The sequence below is a fragment of the Gymnoscopelus microlampas genome, assembly GCF_963454915.1.
Source record: "Gymnoscopelus microlampas genome assembly, chromosome: 9".
Classification (NCBI taxonomy): domain Eukaryota; kingdom Metazoa; phylum Chordata; class Actinopteri; order Myctophiformes; family Myctophidae; genus Gymnoscopelus; species Gymnoscopelus microlampas.
Genome location: NC_139946.1, coordinates 11,558,497 through 11,580,551, shown reverse-complemented (window position 1 = coordinate 11,580,551; position 22,055 = coordinate 11,558,497). Strand labels below are relative to the sequence as shown.

Below are 22,055 nucleotides of genomic sequence, written 5' to 3'. Positions count from 1 at the left end.
GTCTTAACTTGATTCAGTCACGGTTTAAGAAAATACAAAGAGGAGTATAAACCAATGTAAAACATTGTCAAATATACACCCCTCAGTCAGATAAATAATTGCACGAATGATAATTTGACATACGTACATGTTACGTTACGTAAGTTACGTAAAACACACGAATCAGCAGATCTGAAATAACGGTTAGCTTTTTTTTTAGAGCAACTTTATTGACAGTTGACACACCTCTTGTTAACAGGATTGCCCTTCATGTAGTGTTAGCTTTGCCTCGTCCATTGCATATAGAGCAATAGTAATATTAATATACTGACCGAAGACACCTTATAAAGGATATACCAATAACTGCACACTGTCGGTAACATGGCGGCCAAGATTTTGCCTGTACTAAAGTGAGTGTGTTTCTTCATTTTGAGCAGTGGCATACTAGTTAGCATGTTAGCCACTTAAGCTAGGTTATGCTAGCTGTCAAATAAAGCTAGTGCTTTTAGCTTTGTTTTAGGTTTTTAATGTCTTTGTTGGCTAATAGATTGTTAAATGTTCAACTCTCTAGTCTCTACCAACATGTTGCTGCTGTGAATATTTGGGTGAATACATTTCTCGACGTATTGCTTGCTATCAGTGATGTAAAGTAACTAAGTATATTTACTCAAGTACTGTACTTAAGTACAGTTTTGAGGTATTTTTTTTTACTTTATTGGAGTATTTCCAATTTTCAGTACTTTTACTTTTACTCCACTACATCTCAGAGGCAAATGTTGTATTTTACTCCGCTACAATTATTTGAAAACTTTGTTACTAGTTACTTTGTAGATTTTGATTATTATTTACAAAACATACATTAACCACTTCAGCCCTACAGTATATACATTTTGGCCATTTGAAAATAGCAGATCTACAAGTTGTAGATACTTGTAGATATGCTATTTTCTATACCTTTTGTATACATTTCATACATTTGTAAGCTTGTGAAATGGGACATTCTGCATAATGAGTACTTTTGGTACTTTAAGTACATTTTGATACCAATACTTTTGTAAACTTTGAGTACTTTTTCCACCACTGCTTGCTACTTGCTAATAAGCTAGTAGTTTTGAACAACATTGTCTGTGGACAAGAAGGGGACATGTAGCATGTTAATGTCATGTGTGTACTACATGATCTTGGCACATACAGTACATTGCGTCTTGTTCTTTTCCATTGCAGATTAGCAGCCAAGGTGACTGTTGCAGGAGGAGCTGTATATGTTGTCTATGACTCAGGACTGTTGGGGAACAGCACCCAGGGGTCAGAGGTGTTGGGCAAAGCTAAAGCTGCCATTCCACCTGCAATAGAAGAGTGGATGAAGTATTTTGGAGTGGAGGTAACTAAGATCATAATGACACTGATGTGGTCTGATGCTACATAGTTAGTTAATGCTGCTATGTCAGAGGTACATTGTTTCGTCTTAATCGTTGGCCTATCTTTTCTCTGTGGACAGGAATAATAAATGATATACACACAGTGGTTCTCAAACTTTTTCATGTCAATGATGACCCCCAAAATGATATGTATTTGGCCGCGGACCCCCATCTCAAATAGTTTGTTCCAGGGACCTCCCAGAAGCAAAGATTTGAGTTACAAATGTTTGCTTAAAATATATATGTATTCAAAGATTTGCACAAATTTTCACGTTTTTTCAAAAAATAGCAGATCTACAAGCTGAATAGCCAAAGTATAAAAGGTCAAAATTATTGTGATGCTATATTAACACATTTTGGAACCCCCCCTTGAACCCCCCCCAAGGACCCCTGGGGGTCCCCGGACCCCACTTTGAGAACCAATGATATACACACAGTGCTGAGTAGTATACTGTACCTATTCCACAGCAGCCATAGGTGTTTCTGTAACACCCAAGATTTCAACCCAGAGTTCCCGCGTGGGGCTATGGGTTAAAGCCAAACGTCTACTGCGCTAACCCTAGTCTCGCGTAGCCAGACAACTATAACACAATCTCCGAATGCTATATAGAGTCTGGAACTGCACCTCCCCAAATCCGAGAGAGGAAACTGGCAGTTCCGTTCACGAAAATATATTTTAAAATAGCTTACATTTTATTTTTTAATTTCCATTTCTGCTAAGCAGCAAGCTAAATATACTTAGATGATTTTGATCTATAATAGGATACATTTGCGCAACTCTAAAGATGAAACGGAAGTGGGGAGGAGGCTTCACATCCGGTTTATATTTTAATCATGATCAGAGCTTCCGAGTCCCAGACTGTATGAGCGGAAACATTTGAAACTTGTGGGAGGCGACAGTCTGGCCACGCGAGACTACCCTAACCCTAATATGTCAAGGGAGAATCCCCCCCTGGGTCCGGGACAGTGGGGAAGATATCAATGACGTCTTTTTGGGCTACTAGGCTGAGCTACTCTGCTACCCCACATTTACATAATGTTAATACACAACTATTTATGTCAATATGGCTGCCGTGAAAAAGGCCCATTGCGGGGCGTACATGCATACTGTACATGAGATGCCGGTCACCATTATTGGCAATGGCAGTATGGCACACATGACACATTTGTTGATGAATCACTTTTGTCAATAAATGAAATTAAAAGAGATCTGAGCCAGAAGGCAAAGCTCTCGATATACCGATACAATCTCTGTTCCTACTCTGGCCTACGGTCATGAAGTGTGGGTCATGATGACCGAAAGAATAAGATCACAGATGCAAACGGTCAAAATGAGGTTTCGCAGACGGGTGGCTTGCGTCTCCCTTTAGAGGAGTTCAGTCATCCGCAAGAGACTTCACAGTAGAGCCGCTGTTCCTGCATTTGGAAAGCGGCCAGCTAAGGTGGTTCGGGAATCTAGTACCGATGCCTCCTGAGCGTCTCCTTTGTGGGGAGATTCAATTCGACAGATTTACCAAATAAAGTTTGCGGCTTTTTGAATAGCATAGTTTGTTATGGTTAGGCAGTTGTACCCCATCAGTATTTCACACTCAAGTTGATAGTACATGCAGAGGAGCCAAATGTCTATTTGGTTCTATTACAATAATATGATGTGTGTTTTTTCCCTCTTCTCTTTTTTTTCTTATGTTGCTCCTAAGTACCAATCTAATTTGATATCTTGCTGTATATTCATTGCCTGGTCATCCTGAATAATTTCTAATGAATTGATCACTACTTTTTTTTAGACTCAACTTCCAACATTGCCTAAGATTGAATTCTCCCCTGTTCATGCATGGAACTCTGGTAAGGACTGGCTCACAGGCATGAGTTATTTACTTTTCCTTGCCCACAGGAATAAAAACCTTGTGGCAGGTGCACTGGTGAAGTAGACACGTACAGTTAGTATACATTATGAGGAATCACGGACACACAAACACCACTCGACAGATTTAATGGGCAATGTTTCAGTTAAGGACCGTCTCCAGGCATATGAAGGTCTGGAATAAGGTCCTTGACCTTTACTCTTGCTATTAAATCTCTATTGAGCACGTGAAGACAGTGTTTATGTGTCCCTGATTTCTCAATTATCCCATTTAGACCTTGAAAGCCTATACGTTGTTATTCTTTTCAATCTGGGAAAGCATCTTTGTCATTCTAGATGTTGCTATGTACACCAACATGAATGTTTTGCATTTTTTGAAATAAAAAACTTGGTTTCGGATTTAGAGGGCGTTTTTAAAATGGGCCTCGGATCTAAATGGGTTATTTTATTTTTGTTTCTTAACAGAAATAATTAAAATATCATGTGAACTTATGGACTGAAATGGCAACCTTAAGATTGCAGCTGTATTGTTTCCTTCTAAGTTGTAGTATAATTCCTCCAGGCCTTCCTTTTTTCAGAGTTAATTTTCATATATTTCTTGTTTTGTTAACACAATCCTTTGGCACATCTGGCATGACAAGGCAACTGATGAATGTAGGTTAATGGCTCACATTTCTCTTTTTCACTCTAGGGGTGCGGACGTCAATCTCGACCCTATCGGAGGCACCTACAAAAGCCTGTGATTACACAAACCAGGGACTGCAGTATGTGAAAGACCTGACCAAATGAAGACTGCCATGGAAAAGCCTGACATTTACTGATCTTGTGGTTTTTGGATGGTTGTCCGCAATCATAATTAAATCTGGGAAATGGTTACACTACTTAAAAACTTAAAATTCCTCACAGGGGGAATGGAAGGGACATCCTGCAAGTCATTTAGCTGATCTGAATGAGTAGTTCTGGATGATGGAAGTAATTACTGACAATTATTTACCAAGTTTAATTTCCTGAGTTTTGAATTTAACAGTGTTTTGCACACCATATTATAGTGAATTTATAATGGGAGTCATGCATAATACAATTTGTAGCCAAGAAAACAAAATAACCACCAATGGACATTGTTTTTGTGTGTACTATAAATTGTTATTTATCTCAACACCATGTCTGATATCATTTCCTCAATTCTGGCTTTCACACAAGTCCATATACCGTCCCATGTTTTTTATACAGAGAATGTCTATTGTTATTGTATATATTCAATTTCACCATTTCTGAGAGTACAATAAACCTTAACCATAATCAAGTAATTGCTGTGTCCGATATTAATAGATAAGAGAAATGGAGATGAAATATTGTCCGTGATGAGAAGTCATTGTCAAATTTGAATACTCCCAAATCGGTACATATCTCAGCAGTCATGTAATAAAGATGTCAGTCAGATTTTTCATATTTCAATTGGCTGTGACTGACTTCCAAATGTTACAGACCCTGGGTATGTAGGCAACCTGGCCTGGCTGAGACCTGTAGTCAGAGGAGTGCACTTTTCTAGTTAAATTAGTTTTTATACACCAGCTAATTTGATTTTATAATGAATGTAGGATGTCAGGGTGCATGTTGGATTCATCACATTACTGACTTCACCTTCGTATTTCTTTGCCTTTGTACAATGGTGCTACTTTGTCTATACTTTGCATCTGGAACATGACAGCACATTGAGAGGAAAATAAATGTGCAAAAAACTTTTATTACACATGACAGAATGACACAAATGACCTGTAGATGCTGCTACAACGTCAGAACAGGAAGGAGAAGAGAACGAAGCAGAGAGCACAATCATTTTGAATACTCAATGTAGAAACACCACAGCACAACTGCACAGTATAAGCCACTGTGTTCATTTAACTGCATGTAAAACATGTACAGTATCAGAGTTAAATCAACACTGAGGGTTGTGATGTACCCCAAAATAAGCTGACAATGCTTCTCTTTTTGCCATCTTTCAACTTTTTTTATTCAACATGGGGTAAGAAACTTGTTTTTGCCTGACATTTCTACTTTTTACTGCTGCCAAAATAAAGACTTGAATATCTCAAGGTCTCTATTCAAATGATGCATGCAAAGGTTTGACAGTTAAGTAATAGAAAAGCATGAAAATCACGGTATACCACCTGCCTACCAATCGATTATGTTACGGAGTGATGCACTGAATGCCCTATAGGGAGGGCTGAGATGAGTAAGGAATTCCTAGAACTGGGATATTAAACAATTATGACGAAATCAAATGCACATAGTCGCAAGTCTGTTAGAGACAGCAGTATTTCAGATATGAATAGGGCCCAAACTGCAGCTACTGTCTTGTTAAACTGCCGTCTGTCATTTCAAGATCGCTGTCCGATATACACATAATTGTATACTAAGAACTTATTTAAAGAAAAGCTGGTGTTTTAATGAGATATTCACATAAATGAGGATACTCACAACAGGCAACATTACAATACATTTTACACAAAAGTTACAGATTAAATACTGTAAGCGTAATGTATTATAACAAATAACTGTGTTATAAGATTCTTCTTCATGCGTGTGATTTAAAGCATAATCCACCACAATTTGCTCTTAAGCAAAGAAGCATGATGGGGAAACAATGTAGCGTACCACAACCTAAACATATAAATTCTATACCATATATAATTAAGTGCTCCTTACGATATCACCACTGATGAAACTAAGCAACCAATGGTTAAGAATGTTACATCTGAGTATGTTTATACTGCATAAACAGCACAAACATTGCACATATCCTCTAATATAAACGGATGGTTGCAAAACGTTTCTCAAGCTGTCAGTGTCAATTTTTTGTTAGAGTATCTAACTTCCCAATGTATAATAAAGACCAATTTTTGGCCTTCGTAAGCAATGTTATGTTGCGCGCTATTAGCAGATATATACAATATTGCAATATGATAAGCCTGAAGGCACTTTATGATGTGTGTGGGATTAGTTTTAAATGAGAATAATTTAGCTCACTTCTTCTCTGTTAATACACAGGACCTTATACCCACTTTATACTTCCCGTGCCAAGAATAACTGAAGCTCAACGCGTCATACCGACGTGTTGCGTGAGCTTGTAGATCGGCTATTTTGCTGCAGGACCCTGTCGTATGACGAAGTATAAATCAGGCTAGATCTTGATCCTTGTGCCGTTAACCTAAGATGGGTGAGTGCCTACGGAAAGAATCTGGCTCCAATGTTCGAGGCCTGGGAGAAGGTATATTAATGTAGCCTAATTATACAGCCAGTGATGATAAAAAGGGATACAGTAGCAGCAGGACAGGTTTTCCAAAAGGAGCATAATGGAGGGGGCAGAGCGGTCACTACAGTCTAACTTCAGTCTTCGGGTATTGTTTCAATACTACTATTAATCACTTTGCTTTAATGTCTGTTCTGCTTTCACCTGCTCACTGATCTCAGGGGAGAGAGCCATGGTGTAAAATGCAAACAACACAGGCTGTTCTCCGCCTTAGGCAGGTACACCCTGTGTGAGCCGTCTTCTAGACAACCGACCATCGAGAACTACAGATCCAAGAGGGAGTGATTGTCTATGATTAATGCAAAAACAAATAAATTAAAAACATGCAGAACACCAAAATTTTGATTTCATAAACGACGATCACATTGAAATTATAGGCTTGACCGGTCTCAGAGAATGTAAGCCTCGCCTACATAAGGCCTATTGATCTAAAGAAATATCTTCAAAGGCTGTTTCGGGGGGCAGTACTGTTGAACACTGACGTTTTTGGGGAAGTTATCATTCAAAATGCTTTTAATAAGGCCAGATTAACGAGTACAGTATCTTAGGGACAATAAAAGCAACTGCAGTCACGACTAACCACGTGCATCTGTTGAGCAAGTGCACTCCTGGACTAACTGAAACGTTAAGCATCGCACGCAGAGCGACACTCAAACAGGTTTACTAGAGATATCAATAACTCTTCGGCTCCGAACAGTTTGTCTCCCTCCTCCTAATGGAGCTAGCAAAGAAATGCTACAGTTGCTGCTGTGCATACCAAAAGAACCTTTATGCTTCCGTTTGTTTGTTTGTTTCTTTCTTTTTCAGTTTTTTTTTTCTCCGAAATGATAAAGCATATCATCTTTTAATCCTTTGCAGGGACTTTGAATGAGAGATGAGAGGTGAGTGCAAAGTAAGCGGATGTACGTAGCGCGGTCTGGGTGGAGGAGGAGGAGGAGGGCTGAAGGGGGGGTGAGATTGAAGTGTCCATCATCTCTTCTTAGGTGGTCTTGACCAGGTCATAGACGTGGATGTGAAAGTCATCATCGTATTTGATGTAGTAGACAGAGGGTTTGGCTGGGACCTGGTAGATGACCAGGCCTGTTCTCTTCACGCCCTTGTCGGTAACATACTCCACCTGCTTCCCCACCAGGCTCTCCGTCTCCTCCCCGGGCTTCCTGTCCGCTGGCAACAGGTGCTTGTTCTCTGAGAAGAGACGAGAAGGGACAAGAGATTTATCTCTGTCACTATAATTGTAGCGATTATATGTATTTATTTCTTTTGTTTAGTTATTTATTTTGAGTTTAAGTCACAGAATAATGTGCCATAGACCAAAAAAAAAACATATTGTAATGAGGCTTTCTGTTGGTCTGTTGGCTGTGCTCGGAATCACAAAGTAGTATGGCATAGAAGAAGTAAGTTATCTGCAGTAGGCGAACAACACACATACTTCCAGTGTATGGCCAAGATACCAGGACAACACACTACACGCCATATCAGAGCTACCTTTGTGGTGTGCTGTATCCCACAATGTAACTTCTTTATTTAACTTTCAAAACAATGGACCCTGTTCACCAATGCCATCGCAGGATAAATACTGTTGCAGCAAAAAAATATAATTAATATATTTGATTTGGTGTGTCAAAGGGCACACATTGACAATGGTATTGTCAAAGCTTGCTAACCGGTAGACCTAAATCCAATGTATCCACAATTCATTTTGAAACCAATAGATGGCGCTGTGCAGCTGATGAAAGCCAGGATTTTACTAATTGAAGAAGCCAGAGAAAAAATAATAAAGAAATTCCATGAAATTCAGACATAGGACATGATTACACCATTTAATTGAAAAAAACAACCAGCCCGGTTCGATGGCAACAACCGTGGCTTTAAGCTAAGCATTGACTGTATACAGATTTTTACATGTATGGCGAAATACAGTTGTTAAGCAGAGCTGTCAATGGTTTTATCCCCCTTACGTCTGAGATTAATATTGATATACAAACGTGAGAATCGATTAAAAAAGATCACTGTTGAGGCTAGTGGCACAAGTGAAGTCATGTGACTGTAGTATAAGACGAGGTAACACGCCTGGCCCTCACATCTAGTAGCCCACAATATAGGCTGTATACTATTATTATGGGGCCAGTATTTAAAATATATGTGCAAGCTGTCTGTCCTAGCATGGCTCCAGACCATGTGTGTCCCTCTTCCATCCATCTGACTGAGGTATCTCCAGAGGAGGTGCTTACTCTACATTGATTCACATCAAATCTTCACCTGTGGTTTTTGTTCACCTTTATAGGCAATTAGGATAATATAATTAGAATTTCTAAATTATAAAATAATCACAATGTAAATGTAATGTGTATGGTGCAAAAGGGCGTATGTCTGTCATTAATGTTGCCCATATTGCGTATAACCTACTCACTTTTAATGTGCGCATCGATCAGATATTGTTGTGTTGCCATATACATTTCTCAGTACGCTACACTGATGCTACACTGACTGCTACATTGATTCTGAATATTTACAACAGTTTCAAAATAAACTCATTTGCCGAAAATACCAGCCGTGTGTGTGACTCGATCTCTGCCTAGCCCCGACTTCACACATACACGTGCGATCACAAACACACACACACACACACACACACACACACACACACGTGCGATCACAAACACACACACACACACACACACACACACACGTGCGATCACACACACACACACACACACACACACACACACACGCGCGCGTGATGAAGTAACCCACAAACACAAACACACACACAAAAGAAACTCATTCGCCGAAAATACCAGCCGTGTGTTCCTGACTGTGACTCAATCTCTGCCTAGCCCTGACGCACACACACACGCACACACTCACACGCACACACACACACACACACACACACATGATTACACACTCTCACTCTCAAACACACACACACACACACACACACACACACACACAGGCTTGTGTCGTCTCTCAACGTGAAAATACTTGAAATAACATACTTTCTGACACGTGGTGAGATTGCACATAATAAGCGCTCCGTCCTCTGTATCAATAGCCGAGTAAACAATCTACACGCTTGCGCTATTAGGACCGAGAGCTGCAGCCTATGGACTGGCCACTGGTTGGGACCGTGATAACAGAGTGGGTCCGTCCGTTTCCTGCCTCCACGCGCAGTTTGATCATTCCATAGCTTGGCTTTTGGGCTGTAACTATGGCGACGAAAGATCCCATAGCGTGAACTCCGAGCAATCATATAGTTTCATAAAATACGTGTATGGAAAATATGAAATTTGCAAGCGTGACATGTAGTTTTGGTAGATTTCCCATGGCATGCAGTATTATTTGTGCATAGAGTGGAGGCAAATGCACGACTGGTGTGGTAGAAGAAGGCAAACAGATAAACAGGAAGTAGGAACTGATAAACGGAAGTCGACACACACCTCAAGGCTGCCTTGTTAATTGTGGGTTGAGATACAAAGGCATTGTATAAAGCTGTGTCATGCATGAGTCTGTTATATGCTCACTGGCAATACCTGTTTCAGTGGCGGGAGGTTTGAATCTTTGTTGTATGGTCTTTGGCGACACCCACTTCAGTTGTGGGCACTTTGAACCATTGTTATACTACTGTAGTAAGCTCAATGTGTAAGGTATGGATCTTTGTTAATTTGCGATACCTGCTTCAGTTGCGTGAGGTATGAATCTTTGTTAATTGATGATATGTGCTTCTCTTGTGAGGTATGGATATTTAAGAGCCATTTTCAGTGGCGGGTGGCACAGGCCACCCCTGGAATGAGGTGCCCATTGAGGTGCCAGCCTAGGTGCCACCCATTACCATTGTTATATATAGTCATTACACACCGGGCCGCGGGGTGCTCTTTCTTGGTCATTCGGAGAGTGCTCGAAAATTCTAAGTACTGACTAAAGCGTCTTAGCATTAAGTGACAAGACAACACAACAATGACGGTCAGATGAAGTATCATTGTAAAATGGGACAGTAGTGGCATCTTTGCTACTACTTATTCAACATACATCTACAAGTAAAAAATAGGTTATAATTATGTTTACAGTTGGGATGAACGACCATTTGAATGTGTTTCAAAACACGAAAATGGTAAATTACGCGCTCTGGAATCAGAGCAGATTCGCACAACATTTAGTCTACGAATGCACCCAAATATTACATTTGTATTGTAGGTATATATCTGTTCTGTTCTAAGACCTGCTGTCTTGGAATGATTTTTCTGAAAATAGAAAATAGATCTCTAGAAAATAGAAACATTTGGCTAAGTGAAAAACAAATAAACACATTAAGACACTATAACGTTAAAGTAGATATATGCGTAGTAGTGGAGACGAAAATGCTATTCCGACATGTGTGCGCGCATGCATATGTGCACCTGTGTGTGCACGTGCACACTCCAATAGCGCCACCCCAGTCCCCACTGTGTTGCGGTCTCGTGGTGCTGTAATGGCCATCTCTCTCTCCCTCTCTGTCTTATATTCTGTGTTTCTGTTTGTATGGAGTATTAGACAGTAATATTGCAGGATTGTGCAGGACTAAACAGCACTTCAGTTTCTGCTGCGAACAAATTAACTGCGGGCATGCGTGGCAATGGTCAGAAATCCAGCAGGAGCGTGTGGGAGTGGGACTAACAGTCCCATGCAGGGACTATTTTCTGACAGTTAATTGACAATACTTGTGTCAGTTGTGCGAAGTATGGATCTTTGTTAATGGATGATACCACCTGCATCAGGAGGTATGGATCTCTGTTCATTGACAATACGTACGTTAGTTGTGCGAGGTATGGGGCTTTGTTAACCATCATTACCTGCTTCAGCTGTGCATGAATGTTTTATTGTATGCTCATATTAGCCAATACCTGCTTCTGGCAGAATCCGTAGGTCTCCATCAGCATAGTCATCCCACAGCTGGTACATGTAAAGCACTGGGTCCTTCTCATAAGTGATATAATACCAGTTGGTCATGATTGGCGCTCTGGAGAGTACCATACCCCTCCATTCGTTTTTCTCTCCATCCTCCTTTTCAAAAAGATGTTCCACCGCTTTACCCACCAGTTCTTCTGCCCCGTGAGGCACCTTGATCTTGTTGTTTACTAAAAAGCAGACAAAAGGACATATGCATGTGAAAGTTTCATATCACATCGGGGTCAGAGACCTGTTCCCACACACAGGTCAATGTCCTGTAGTTAGTGCATGCAAATTATGATCCGAGCTCCTTTTGTTTAACCAAAGCTACTGCTGTCTTGGTGTTCATTAGCACTTAAACAATGACTCAATACAAAGTAGCCCATACAGACAACGGTATTAAAACACCTATTAACACTCACCGACTTTTTCAGTCAAGACTTGGAGGTTCGATACCCTCTCATCCTTGAACAGTTCAATGCCATATACGCAGTCAAAGCCATCGTACTTGACCATGAAGAGGGAAGGGTTAACACTGAGCCTGTCAAGAACAGTGCCCTTCCATTTGCTTTGGTTCCCTTTCTCACGCCAGTTGTGTTGAATACGCAGTCCCAGAATGCAGTTGGGGTCAGGGGTTACTGTGTCACTCAGTTCCCCGCTACTCCGTTTTCTGGAAAGACAGTGTGTGTGTGTGTGTGTGTGTGTGTGTGTGTGTGTGTGTGTGTGTGTGTGTGTGTGTGTGTGTGTGTGTGTGTGTGTGTGTGTGTGTGTGTGTGTGTGTGTGTGTGTGTGTGTGTGTGTGTGTGTGGGGTGAAGAGGGAAAAAAAAGCTTATAAACAGAACAGCTTAATCAAGTCAGGCCCCAAGACCTTATCAAATACCTGATGAATACATTTCCACTTTTGTTAACACATAAAGAGCTTGATTTAGCTTATCTCTAAAGGGATGTTACTGCTTTTGAAAATGATAAAGATTAATGTATGTGGCTGTATAGAGAGAAGGATGGAAAACTAGTCATTTACACATAGGAAATTCCTTCTGTAAGTCTTCCTTATAGTGTTCACTGGAAAAGAAACATCACCAGTCACATGTCTGATATAAAATGTTGTGCAACTGGTTCAGCCACTTAATTATGAAACCAGACACAACTTTTCCTCTTTATTGTCATATATACGATAACCAGCAATAATAGCTTCATATAACATGGATTCATGTTTCTACATACCTCCCCCTTTTCTTGGACATGCCTCCAAAATGCAACGGCTGATGAATGAGAGAGAGAGAGAGACAACAGCTTTATTATTAATATTATGAAAGTGATTATGAAAGCTGTTATGCTTCAGACCGGTGGTGTAAAGTAACTAAGTACATTTACTCAAGTACTGTACTTAAGGACACTATTGAGGTATTTTTTACTTTACTGGAGTATTTCCAATTTTCAGTACTTTAATTTCTACTCCACTACCTCTCAGAGACAAATATTGTACCTTTTACTCCACTACAATTATGATACTTTGTAGATTTTAATTATTATTATAACTATTTGAAAATAGCAGATCTACAAGCTAGATCTGCCATTTTCAAAGGATTTGTATACATTTTATACATTTGAAATGGGACATTCTGCACAAAGAGTACTTTTACTTTTGGTCCTTTAAGTACATTGTCATGCCAATACGTTTATACTTTAACTCAAGTACATTTTGAATTCTGGACATTTACTTATATGTCTACATTGCAGTATTGATCCTCTTACTCAAGTAAAAAATGTGAGTACTTGTTCCACCACTGGCCTAGTACACACACACAGCAGCAGGGACTGACACCCACTTCAGCCAATGGCTTGGCGCGACGAAATAACTTCCTGGTTATATTTCCTTATGAACTACACACACATTCATGGAGGTCACTGTTTATAATGTACATCATTGTAAGGGCCCTGGCTGCTCGTCTGGCTCAATCACAGGTTATAACACAAATGATCGTTGTTCCTTCCAATCACTGTTTTGACTAAGACTGTCTGATCACACTGCTGGATCAGGAGGAGAAAGGAGCCAGTTAAACAGGCTCTTCTATGACACACAACTTCAAGAAAACACGTCAGCCATGATCTCACTGACTGTGATCTGAAAAATTACAGTACATAGCCGGCTGGATTTGTCGCAGCTATTGTCTGATCAGTTGCTGCAATATTCCCTTGCAGAGGTATATAAATGCACTGCACTATAGCTCAATGTTTAGTCCAAACTAAAGGTTAGTCTAAGGGCAACAACATCTACACCACATAATCTATCGATGGCTAATAGGTTATCAATAATTGTGCTGTGTTCATACGCTCACCTCAATGCAGATGTTAAGAAAAGTAGAGGCTGCTTGCTATATCTGTTTCATACCCGATCGGCGAAAACACACAACATCACGATCCCGGATATAAATAGCGTTGTAGTTTAACTCGGACATGTTGTCGGATAATTACCTTTACGCCGATTTCATATCAGTTATTTGTTAAGTTCTTCTAGCAAAAGAAATGTGGCTAACATACAACACCCGCCCATGCAAACCCTCGCGAAACCTATGGAAAATGGGAGGACGGCGCGCCGAACAAAACTACATTTCCCATGGTGCTTTTGGTTGCGATGATCGCACACGAGGAGGAAGTGCACGCAATGAACAATGGGAATTGATGTCCGTCCCCATATTAAACGTTCCACTTGTAGGCTTCGCTTATGCTAATTGGATCATTGATTTCAATGAGCAGACAATGACACCTGTCTTGTCTTGGTCTTTTATTGAACTGTTATTTACTCATAATTAAGGCAGTTCACCGTGTCGTCAAGTGATGTGAATTATATAATAACATGGACTATGTTATTTACATAACATAGTCCATGTTATGTAGTACTCAAAACGATGTTACATTATATTAAGTCTCCTCTATTATTATAATAAGGGGATTTATCAGCTAAAACCCTATCCACATTAGCATAGCATGAGGACAGGGAGGAAAAAAAGGTGTGCGTGCTTGCTTGTATTGTATCAATTTCTGTCTGTCCAGAAATTAATCCAGAGAATAGGAACAAATGTGATCAAGCCTTTGCTATCAGGACCTCTACTCTTTGGAATGAAATACCAGAGATCAGATTGGCAAAGTCCATTTTCTTCGAAGTCTCCCCCAAAAAAAATATTTTTTTACACTGAGTCTTTAACACGCAGTGTAAGGTCATGCATCATAGGTCATGTTCAATTCAGTCGCCAGAGGCATTTAAGTTACAGATACAGAGTAAGAAAAAGTAGATAGGAATAGAATAACATCACAAAAAGTACCATCAATAATGAAGCAGCAGTTTCGTTGGATAGCCTATATACAAAGTCAGTGTCATCACAGTATCTCACCCAAAAAGCACAATCAAATTCAAATATGTATGCAAACCAGTATACACATCACACACAATATACCCCAATACTACAGCCTGCACTGCAGAAAACAAAACATTCAGTGTCCAGCCGCAACCATAACATGACTGTCATATCATGACCTTCATTAGTGTAGAGTGCAGAGAGAGCAGGAATTTTCGTTTACTACACTGTTTGTCAGCTAAAACAGTGTGCTTTGTGACTCTACCCATCCATCCTTCATCAGACCATAACTCTGACAACCAGGTAATAAAATACAGTAATATTCATTTCTCACTTTATGTAGCCATCTCATTAACTCATTCCCTGCCTAGAACGACTTCTGTCCCATAAGCCATGCCTGCCTAGAACGACTAAAACGACTTATGGGAAAAAAAGTACTTTTTTTTTTTTTAAGTTTGACCCAAAGGAGATATGATTTTTCGAAGATCTAGACTCCCATCCACTTCCTTGTTAACTTAAAACTTAAAAATGCTGTATCTCGGCTCCTGAGTACTTTTTTTTTTTTCAATGAAAAATCTTGGCAGTGGGCAAACTCGGCCAGAAATAATTCAGGCAGTGAATGAGTTAACTGTAGATAAATACTTGAATGGATGACACACTTTCCTCTTCTCAAAATGGGTAAAATAACTATCCTGTCTTGACTTCTAAAATGTGCTTTCATGAAGGACAGCACACTACACAGTAGTAGTAAGCACCGCTTCAGTGCTTCATGGACCCTCATGTGCATGTAGGGCTGTCATCACGATCATGAATTATTAGTGAATGATTGATCGTCATACAATTAATTGAAATTGATGATTTTATTGTTGTTTTTTCCACTGAACATTGAAAAATACTGTAAATAAAATTACATTTCTGTTTGACTTTCAGATTTGTAAACAAAACGTGCACAGGGCAGATATGATAAATAACTTAAATATACAAAGAAATGACTGACAATGACCAATAATCTAAATAAATAATACTCTGTACTAAAAAACAAGTCATATACTTAATGATTTACACTTTAAAAAGAGAAGATAAAATCAACGATCTACCAGCTCACAACACATCACATCGCAACACATTTTGAGCTTGTATACCTACTATTTACGTTTTTGTGTTAATTAATATTTTTCAACAGATGAATGGAAACAATTCGGACGATTATGCAAAATACTTGCGATTAGCTCAAATAATCGCAATCATACGATTATGTCATTATTGTGTACACCTTTTCAGATGAGTTTTGTGGGTAACCATTTTACCACATTTTTGGCAAAAATAAGGTTTCTCACCTGTGTGAATTCTCATGTGAACTTTAAGGTTCACGTTCTGAGTAAACAACTTCCCGCAGACAAGGCAAGAGTAGGGTTTGACGCCGGTGTGAATTCTCATGTGCACCTTAAGGTTCGACCTATCGGCGAACATCTTACCACAGACAGGACAGCGGTGAGGTCTGACGCCGGTGTGGGTTCTCACGTGAAGGTTAAGGTTCGAGGCGTCGTTAAACAATTTCCCGCAGACAGGGCAAGAGTGAGGTTTTACGCCGGTGTGAGTTCTCATGTGAACGTTAAAGTTATAGCGCTGATTAAAACCTTTCCCGCAAACAGGACAAGAGTGAGGTTTGTGACTTAGATAGTGAACAGCCAACGTGTCTCGACAAGCAAACTCGGCGTCACATCGGGGACATTTGAAGGCTTTCCGTCCCATATGACTCCCCTCCACGTGTTCTACCAGGTCTGCGTTCGAGCGGCACTGCTTTCGGCAAAAACGGCAAATATTTTGCTCCATACAGAAAATATCGTCGTCGGCCGTCTGGCTGAACGTCAAGCCCGATCCTCCACTCCCGTTGCATATGTTTGTGACATTGTGGTTTGCCGTCGCAGTTTCCGTGGTATAAGAAGGGATCAGCTGACCGTCACTGCTGGTTTCTGATGTAACAAATCCATTTGTTGTTCCACTGTTGGAAATACTGTTCTCAGAGTCTGGAATGATGCTAAGGTCCACCTGTTCCTCTTTTACTTGTGGAGAGAGTTGCTGGACGGCCTCATTGGACATCAGCTCCTGTCTAGGGTTCAGCTGTTGTAAAGGAGGCACGTCCTCAGAGACTGGCTGGAAATCTGGCAGAGAGAGCAACGATTACTATGAACATGTACTGTAATGAAACAATCAATTTTTAAATGAAAGAAATGTTATCATATTAGTCTATAACAGGGGCCTTCAGGCCAAGGACCCCTCAGCTGAGAGAGAGATGAAGCAGGGACCCCCACTACATATTGCGTAAAATTGTGTTGCAGATTCAACTTTTTCATAGATTTCATAGACTTGTTTGACAGCACTGTCATCAGTGTTGTGTTGGATTCATGTTAATGTGTGTTTTCAGACATTTAACCATTTAAACCCTCAATACTTAGTATTGAGGGTCTGTACTTGGTCTGCTCTTTTACCCCCGAAATCAAACCTCTTTGAATAAAAAGATAGCAGATCTACAAGCTCATAACGCCTCGCAGCGCAAGGCGTTGTGAGCTTGAAGATCAGCTATTTTCGGGTAATGTTCCTCTCAGAATAGGGATGCTAGGGAAGTGGTTCATGTAAAAAAAAAAGGTATCCTATCACGCAAAGATTTGGCTTCCCCCCTGTAGTAACTCTGAGTCTGAGGACCCCCTAGGTGTCCCGGGCCTCCTGTTGAAGACCCCTGGTCTATAACAACAACGCATTCCAGTCATAATAATAGAAATTGAAATGTGTTAAATGTAAAGCTAGTTTTTACCTGTTGTCTGTTCCTCTTTTACTTGTGGGGAATGATGTTGAACGGCCTCATCCTCATCACTGGACATCAGCTCCTGTCTAGCGTTCAGCTGTTGTAAAGGAAGCACCGCCTCAGAAACTGACTGGGAATCTAACAGAGAGAGCAAACAATTACTTGAAAGCTTGGCCAACATGGTCAAATCTATATCTATCGATCCATTAATAATAATATCTAAAATGTATATACAGCTTTTCTAAGTACGGAAAGACGCTTTACATGGGGGGTGGAGAAAACAACAAAAGAAAAACAACATTATTATTAGGAAAGAAAAGAAAACACTAAGAAAGGCTAAGACTAAGGAATAAAATCAATAATAATAATGAAAACATTACTGATATTACAATACACGTTACCAGTAGAGTTACCTTATACCCGTGACAGAGTAACTGTGATTCTGGGTGCCGATGCAGACTTTTAAAAAAACTGCATTTATTAGGCCTACTGGTGTGTATATTACTTCACATAACCTAAATGTAGTAAAGAACATCTATTTTTACTTGACATTTTCCAACTTTATTTTGTTCAACAGATACCGTAGATCCTTTTGAAAGTCCCCCAGAAAAAAAAATCACTGATTCTGCCTCAACTGTTCTGCCTTCAGTCACCACAAGAGGGCTTCTTCAGCTTCATATTCAAACTTATGTATGGATTATTTTGCAGATACTGATTTGATTGATATTGCATAATCAAATACCGGCCGATATACAGATGTGATGAATGATTAATTGTGCATCCTTACTAGTCTATGTGATATTTGACATAATATGGTCTGTACGACAGAGAATTTTACCCCCCCATGTTTTGTTTACAGCTGTAAACCTGTGTGACAGTATTTGGGTTTGTAGGTTGTCTTTAGACAGCTTTGACAACATATCTACATGTCAAGCACTAATGTATTAAAATATATCATCACCATGCCAAATTGGTGACCTTATTGCTTTTATGTGGACCAAGAAGGAAGGCAGTTTTTATAATAAAAACTAAACAAATATAGGCCTAAATATAATCACACTATCATGAGTTCACTACCAACTACTGTTCTTTATTGAAGGTAAAACCTAGGTAGGCCTAGATGACTGTCATGGAAGAAACTTCAACATAGTGATTGAACTTTCTCCCTTTATGGCCCGTACATCTACATAAACGTTTATATTTCAAACATAACGTGCTTACCCCATGGCCACGGATGTTAAAATTCTGTTCGGGCCCGCAGCAGTACCCGTATTTTCTGTATTGTTCAATAAAAAGCATTTTAATCCGATCGGTGGCCATTTTCTCCGTATTTTCTCAAAAAAATGAGTTCAAATACGCAACCCTATCGGTTGGGAGTTGTATTGCACTCTGATACATTATAACTGTGAAATGGCCACCGATCGGATTAAAATGCTTTTTTATTGAACAATACGGAAGATACGGGTACTTCTGAGGGCCCGTAGATCATTGTAACATCCGTGGCCATGGGGTAAGCACTTTATATTTGTACACCAAGTTGAAGTCCATCCATGACGGTCGTGACAGATGACCGTCGTGTGATCCATGGCTAATATAAAGGATGAGTAATCGTACCTATTCTGTACAGGTGTATGTGAGGCTGTGTTGTGTTCAGTTGCAGTAAGTCTTGTTTCAGCTGCTCCACCTCCCACTTGCACTGAACCACTTGCTCTTCATATTCACTGATGGTTTTCTCCAGCACACCAAAGATCTCCTCAGCAGCCAAGGTCAGGCGGTCCTGAATAAACAATCTGAGCTGTTGACTTCCTGACATTTTGGAGCATCCAGACCGCTCAAATAAATCAAATGACTAAGTAAATGCCAAGACTCAACTGACGATAGCATGGACTACTACTGTGTTGTTATTGTAATTGTTCCTGCTTCCGGGGGCAGCGTTGCCAGATTATGTGAGAGAAACAAGCAACCAGAAACAAGCCCAAAAGAACCGACTGTGGGGCACACAACAAGCACTTTAAACATTTTACATCGTCATCGGCTGTCTGAAAATAGCAGATCTATAAGCTCAAATGCAACGCATTGTGAGCTTGCAGATCTACTGTTTTCAAAATCTTGGGGGAGGAAATTTTTGAATACTTTGGAATAGTTTAAATATTTTTAGGGGGTCTGTGGACAAATACATATTAATGTGGGGGTCCTTAATGAGGGGGTCCTTAATGAAAACGTTTTAGAACCACTTGTTTAAACGAAATTTAGGAAACAAGCCCAAATAAGCAACTACAATTTAGAAACCAGCCCAAAAAAAACGCAACCCGCAACTACAATAAATTTACAAGCAACTTTACGGAAGAAGCCCAAAGTCGCTTATAATCAGCGGACATGGCAACACTGCGTACGCTGCTGGTGTTCCTGCTTCCGGGCCATGTGAAACTTGTAGCCTGATGTTACCGCTATTGCCCTCTGCTGGCCTGGATGGTTGTTATTTTGCACCGTAATTAATAGAGCCAATTTTTGAATAAAGAATCAAAAAGGTTTTTATTGGTCACCTCTCATACAGTTACAAGAAGGGAAGTGCAATTTTGTACATTCCACAAAACAGTTAATTAATGTAATAATAATACCATTAATAATAATAATGAAAAACTCAATATCTTCAGTGTACTGCAATAATCATTAAAAAGCACTCTGATTTGCGTCATTATAACAGGTGTTAATTAATTATGTATTTAAACAACTTAAGGTGTTCACCTCTACCAAAACAAAACACAATGACCTAACATCCATCCTCAAGCACACAACTAGCTACTGCATAGCCAACTGTATCGCCACCTACTGGATGTGTCCAACCGCATTTACAGGTTTAATAAAGAAATCACATTCTTTAAGCATTATCGGAAGAGAGACATAACGGTTGAGAGGTAAGAAAAAGAAAAAACAAGAATTTCACCCTCTTGTTACACTTATACAACTGTGATGTGGCAATAACGTTGATTCATGATTTTCTGTCATATGTGTGTGTGTGTGTGTGTGTGTGTGTGTGTGTGTGTGTGTGTGTGTGTGTGTGTGTGTGTCTTCTCGTTCTGCACGAATGGTCGCTCGTTCGCAACATTCAGTGCATGTTTGAGTATCATGAGACTCCACGATGAGCAGGAGTAGAGAAAAAACTAACTTTGCATCGGTTATATTAGGCGAATTTCAGCCTTCCAGCGCCTCCCATTATGCCAACTGAGGGGCTCGCCAGACTGGACGAAGGCCGGTGACGAAGGGGACTCTCTGGAATAACTCAACGTCCCTTTCAATGTTGGTGAGTGATTAGCGAAACAATTAAAATGTCCGGATCTCTCATTTAAACCGTATGCTACACAGGTTACAGGTTAACAACTTTGATCATGGAGAGGGCCACTATATATCCACACTCACTCCAGACGGCCACATTGCATATACTGTCGGGCCTTCTATTCAGATTTTTTTGTGCTATTTTTTAATTGGAATCCTGAAAAGTTACATTTTTATTGAATTTCAAATCCATGTAGTTAATATGTATGTATGTTAACTTTATGAACTTAAATACAAATACATTGGACATAAAAAAAGAGAATAGAATTGTAATACTAGTCATTAAGCTACTAATAGACTAAAGTAATTAAAGCGGGTCATGAATTGTAACAGCTGAAATCAATAATATATCAGTATTCCGATATTAACCTGCGGGCCACATTAAGTGAAGGTGAGGGCCGCATGTGGCCCCTGGGCTGCCAGTTGCCCATGTATGGAGTCACTCGTAACGTTGCCAAAGACAGTAGTGCTGAATTGTCAGATGTCATGAATGAAGAAGCTGTGAAGAGCACCCTGCTCTACTTCACCATTTTGAGGTTCACACGGAACAGTGTGTCTCACACATGTTGAAGTACTATGTGTCTAGTCAGGAGTTTTTACTTCTCCAAAACTGCACAGAGCTGGCTGACCATTTCAATGAAGATGTCTGGGTTGTGAGCTGAACAGAATGTTAAAGTTCTATGCAAGGCCATAATGCAGACGCCATTCACGTTTCTGTATGACAGAATGGAAAGCATTCTAAAAAATAAGAATACACAGTATGGGGTCCTTCTTCATCTCTCTATAAGCTAGGGGGTCCTTGACCTGAAAAACGTTGAAGACCCATCTACATAAAAGCGGAAATACATCATCCAGGCGCACAAGTCAACTATACCCCCAACCCTGTGAGACCGTGTTGGTGTGAAGGACAGTAGCAAGTTAAACCAGTCTAGCAAAAGTGTACATACTTCATATAATTACAGATATGAACGATAATGATTCATAGATAAGCCCTAATAAAAAGCCTGTCACCAGAACCTACTGTAGCAAGTTCACACTTTTGAGTGTTACTTGCATAGTCTAAATGTA

At 39.9% G+C, this 22,055-nt stretch overlaps 3 protein-coding genes across 4 annotated transcripts; 1 reads left to right on the top strand and 2 right to left on the bottom strand.

Annotated features, from left to right (window-relative positions):
- Positions 1 to 223: 223 nt before the first annotated feature.
- micos13 (mitochondrial contact site and cristae organizing system subunit 13) lies at positions 224 to 4,419 on the top strand. Its single transcript, XM_084067917.1, has 4 exons — positions 224 to 389; positions 1,204 to 1,360; positions 3,182 to 3,239; positions 3,950 to 4,419. The coding sequence occupies exons 1-4, from the start codon at positions 361 to 363 to the stop codon at positions 4,045 to 4,047; spliced, it is 342 nt and encodes a 113-aa protein (XP_083924043.1). The 5' UTR covers positions 224 to 360; the 3' UTR covers positions 4,048 to 4,419.
- A 563-nt stretch (positions 4,420 to 4,982) lies between these two features.
- LOC311052737 (spindlin-1-like) lies at positions 4,983 to 14,076 on the bottom strand. 2 transcript variants are annotated; one of them, XM_084067916.1, is made up of 5 exons: positions 13,971 to 14,076; positions 12,720 to 12,757; positions 11,917 to 12,164; positions 11,449 to 11,682; positions 4,983 to 7,753 (listed from the first exon to the last, which is right to left on the bottom strand). In XM_084067916.1, exons 2-5 carry the CDS (start codon positions 12,737 to 12,739, stop codon positions 7,548 to 7,550), a joined length of 708 nt encoding a protein of 235 aa, XP_083924042.1. In that variant the 5' UTR covers positions 12,740 to 12,757; positions 13,971 to 14,076; the 3' UTR covers positions 4,983 to 7,547. The 2 variants fall into 2 exon arrangements, with proteins under 2 accessions (XP_083924042.1, XP_083924041.1); XM_084067915.1 differs by having other exon boundaries at positions 13,835 to 14,060.
- A 1,620-nt stretch (positions 14,077 to 15,696) lies between these two features.
- LOC311052126 (uncharacterized protein) lies at positions 15,697 to 19,541 on the bottom strand. The gene is made up of 3 exons (XM_084066934.1): positions 19,269 to 19,541; positions 17,664 to 17,792; positions 15,697 to 17,013 (listed from the first exon to the last, which is right to left on the bottom strand). Exons 1-3 carry the CDS (start codon positions 19,465 to 19,467, stop codon positions 16,112 to 16,114), a joined length of 1,230 nt encoding a protein of 409 aa, XP_083923060.1. The 5' UTR covers positions 19,468 to 19,541; the 3' UTR covers positions 15,697 to 16,111.
- Between the last annotated feature and the right edge of the window lie 2,514 nt (positions 19,542 to 22,055).

Coding starts and splice junctions, on each gene's coding strand:
- LOC311052737 (XM_084067916.1), bottom strand. CDS start 12,739: ATGTCCAAGAAAAGGGGGAG. Junction 12,165..12,719: donor ATGTCCAAGAAAAGGGGGAG/GTATGTAGAAAC, acceptor CTGTCTTTCCAG/AAAACGGAGTAGCGGGGAAC. Junction 7,754..11,448: donor ACGGATTCTGCCAGAAGCAG/GTATTGGCTAAT, acceptor GTCTCTTCTCAG/AGAACAAGCACCTGTTGCCA.
- LOC311052126 (XM_084066934.1), bottom strand. CDS start 19,467: ATGTCAGGAAGTCAACAGCTCAGATTGTTTATTCAGGACCGCCTGACC. Junction 17,793..19,268: donor CATACACCTGTACAGAATAG/GTACGATTACTC, acceptor TCTCTCTGTTAG/ATTCCCAGTCAGTTTCTGAG. Junction 17,014..17,663: donor AAAAGAGGAACAGACAACAG/GTAAAAACTAGC, acceptor TCTCTCTGCCAG/ATTTCCAGCCAGTCTCTGAG.
- micos13 (XM_084067917.1), top strand. CDS start 361: ATGGCGGCCAAGATTTTGCCTGTACTAAA. Junction 1,361..3,181: donor TGAAGTATTTTGGAGTGGAG/GTAACTAAGATC, acceptor ACTTTTTTTTAG/ACTCAACTTCCAACATTGCC. Junction 3,240..3,949: donor TGTTCATGCATGGAACTCTG/GTAAGGACTGGC, acceptor TTTTCACTCTAG/GGGTGCGGACGTCAATCTCG.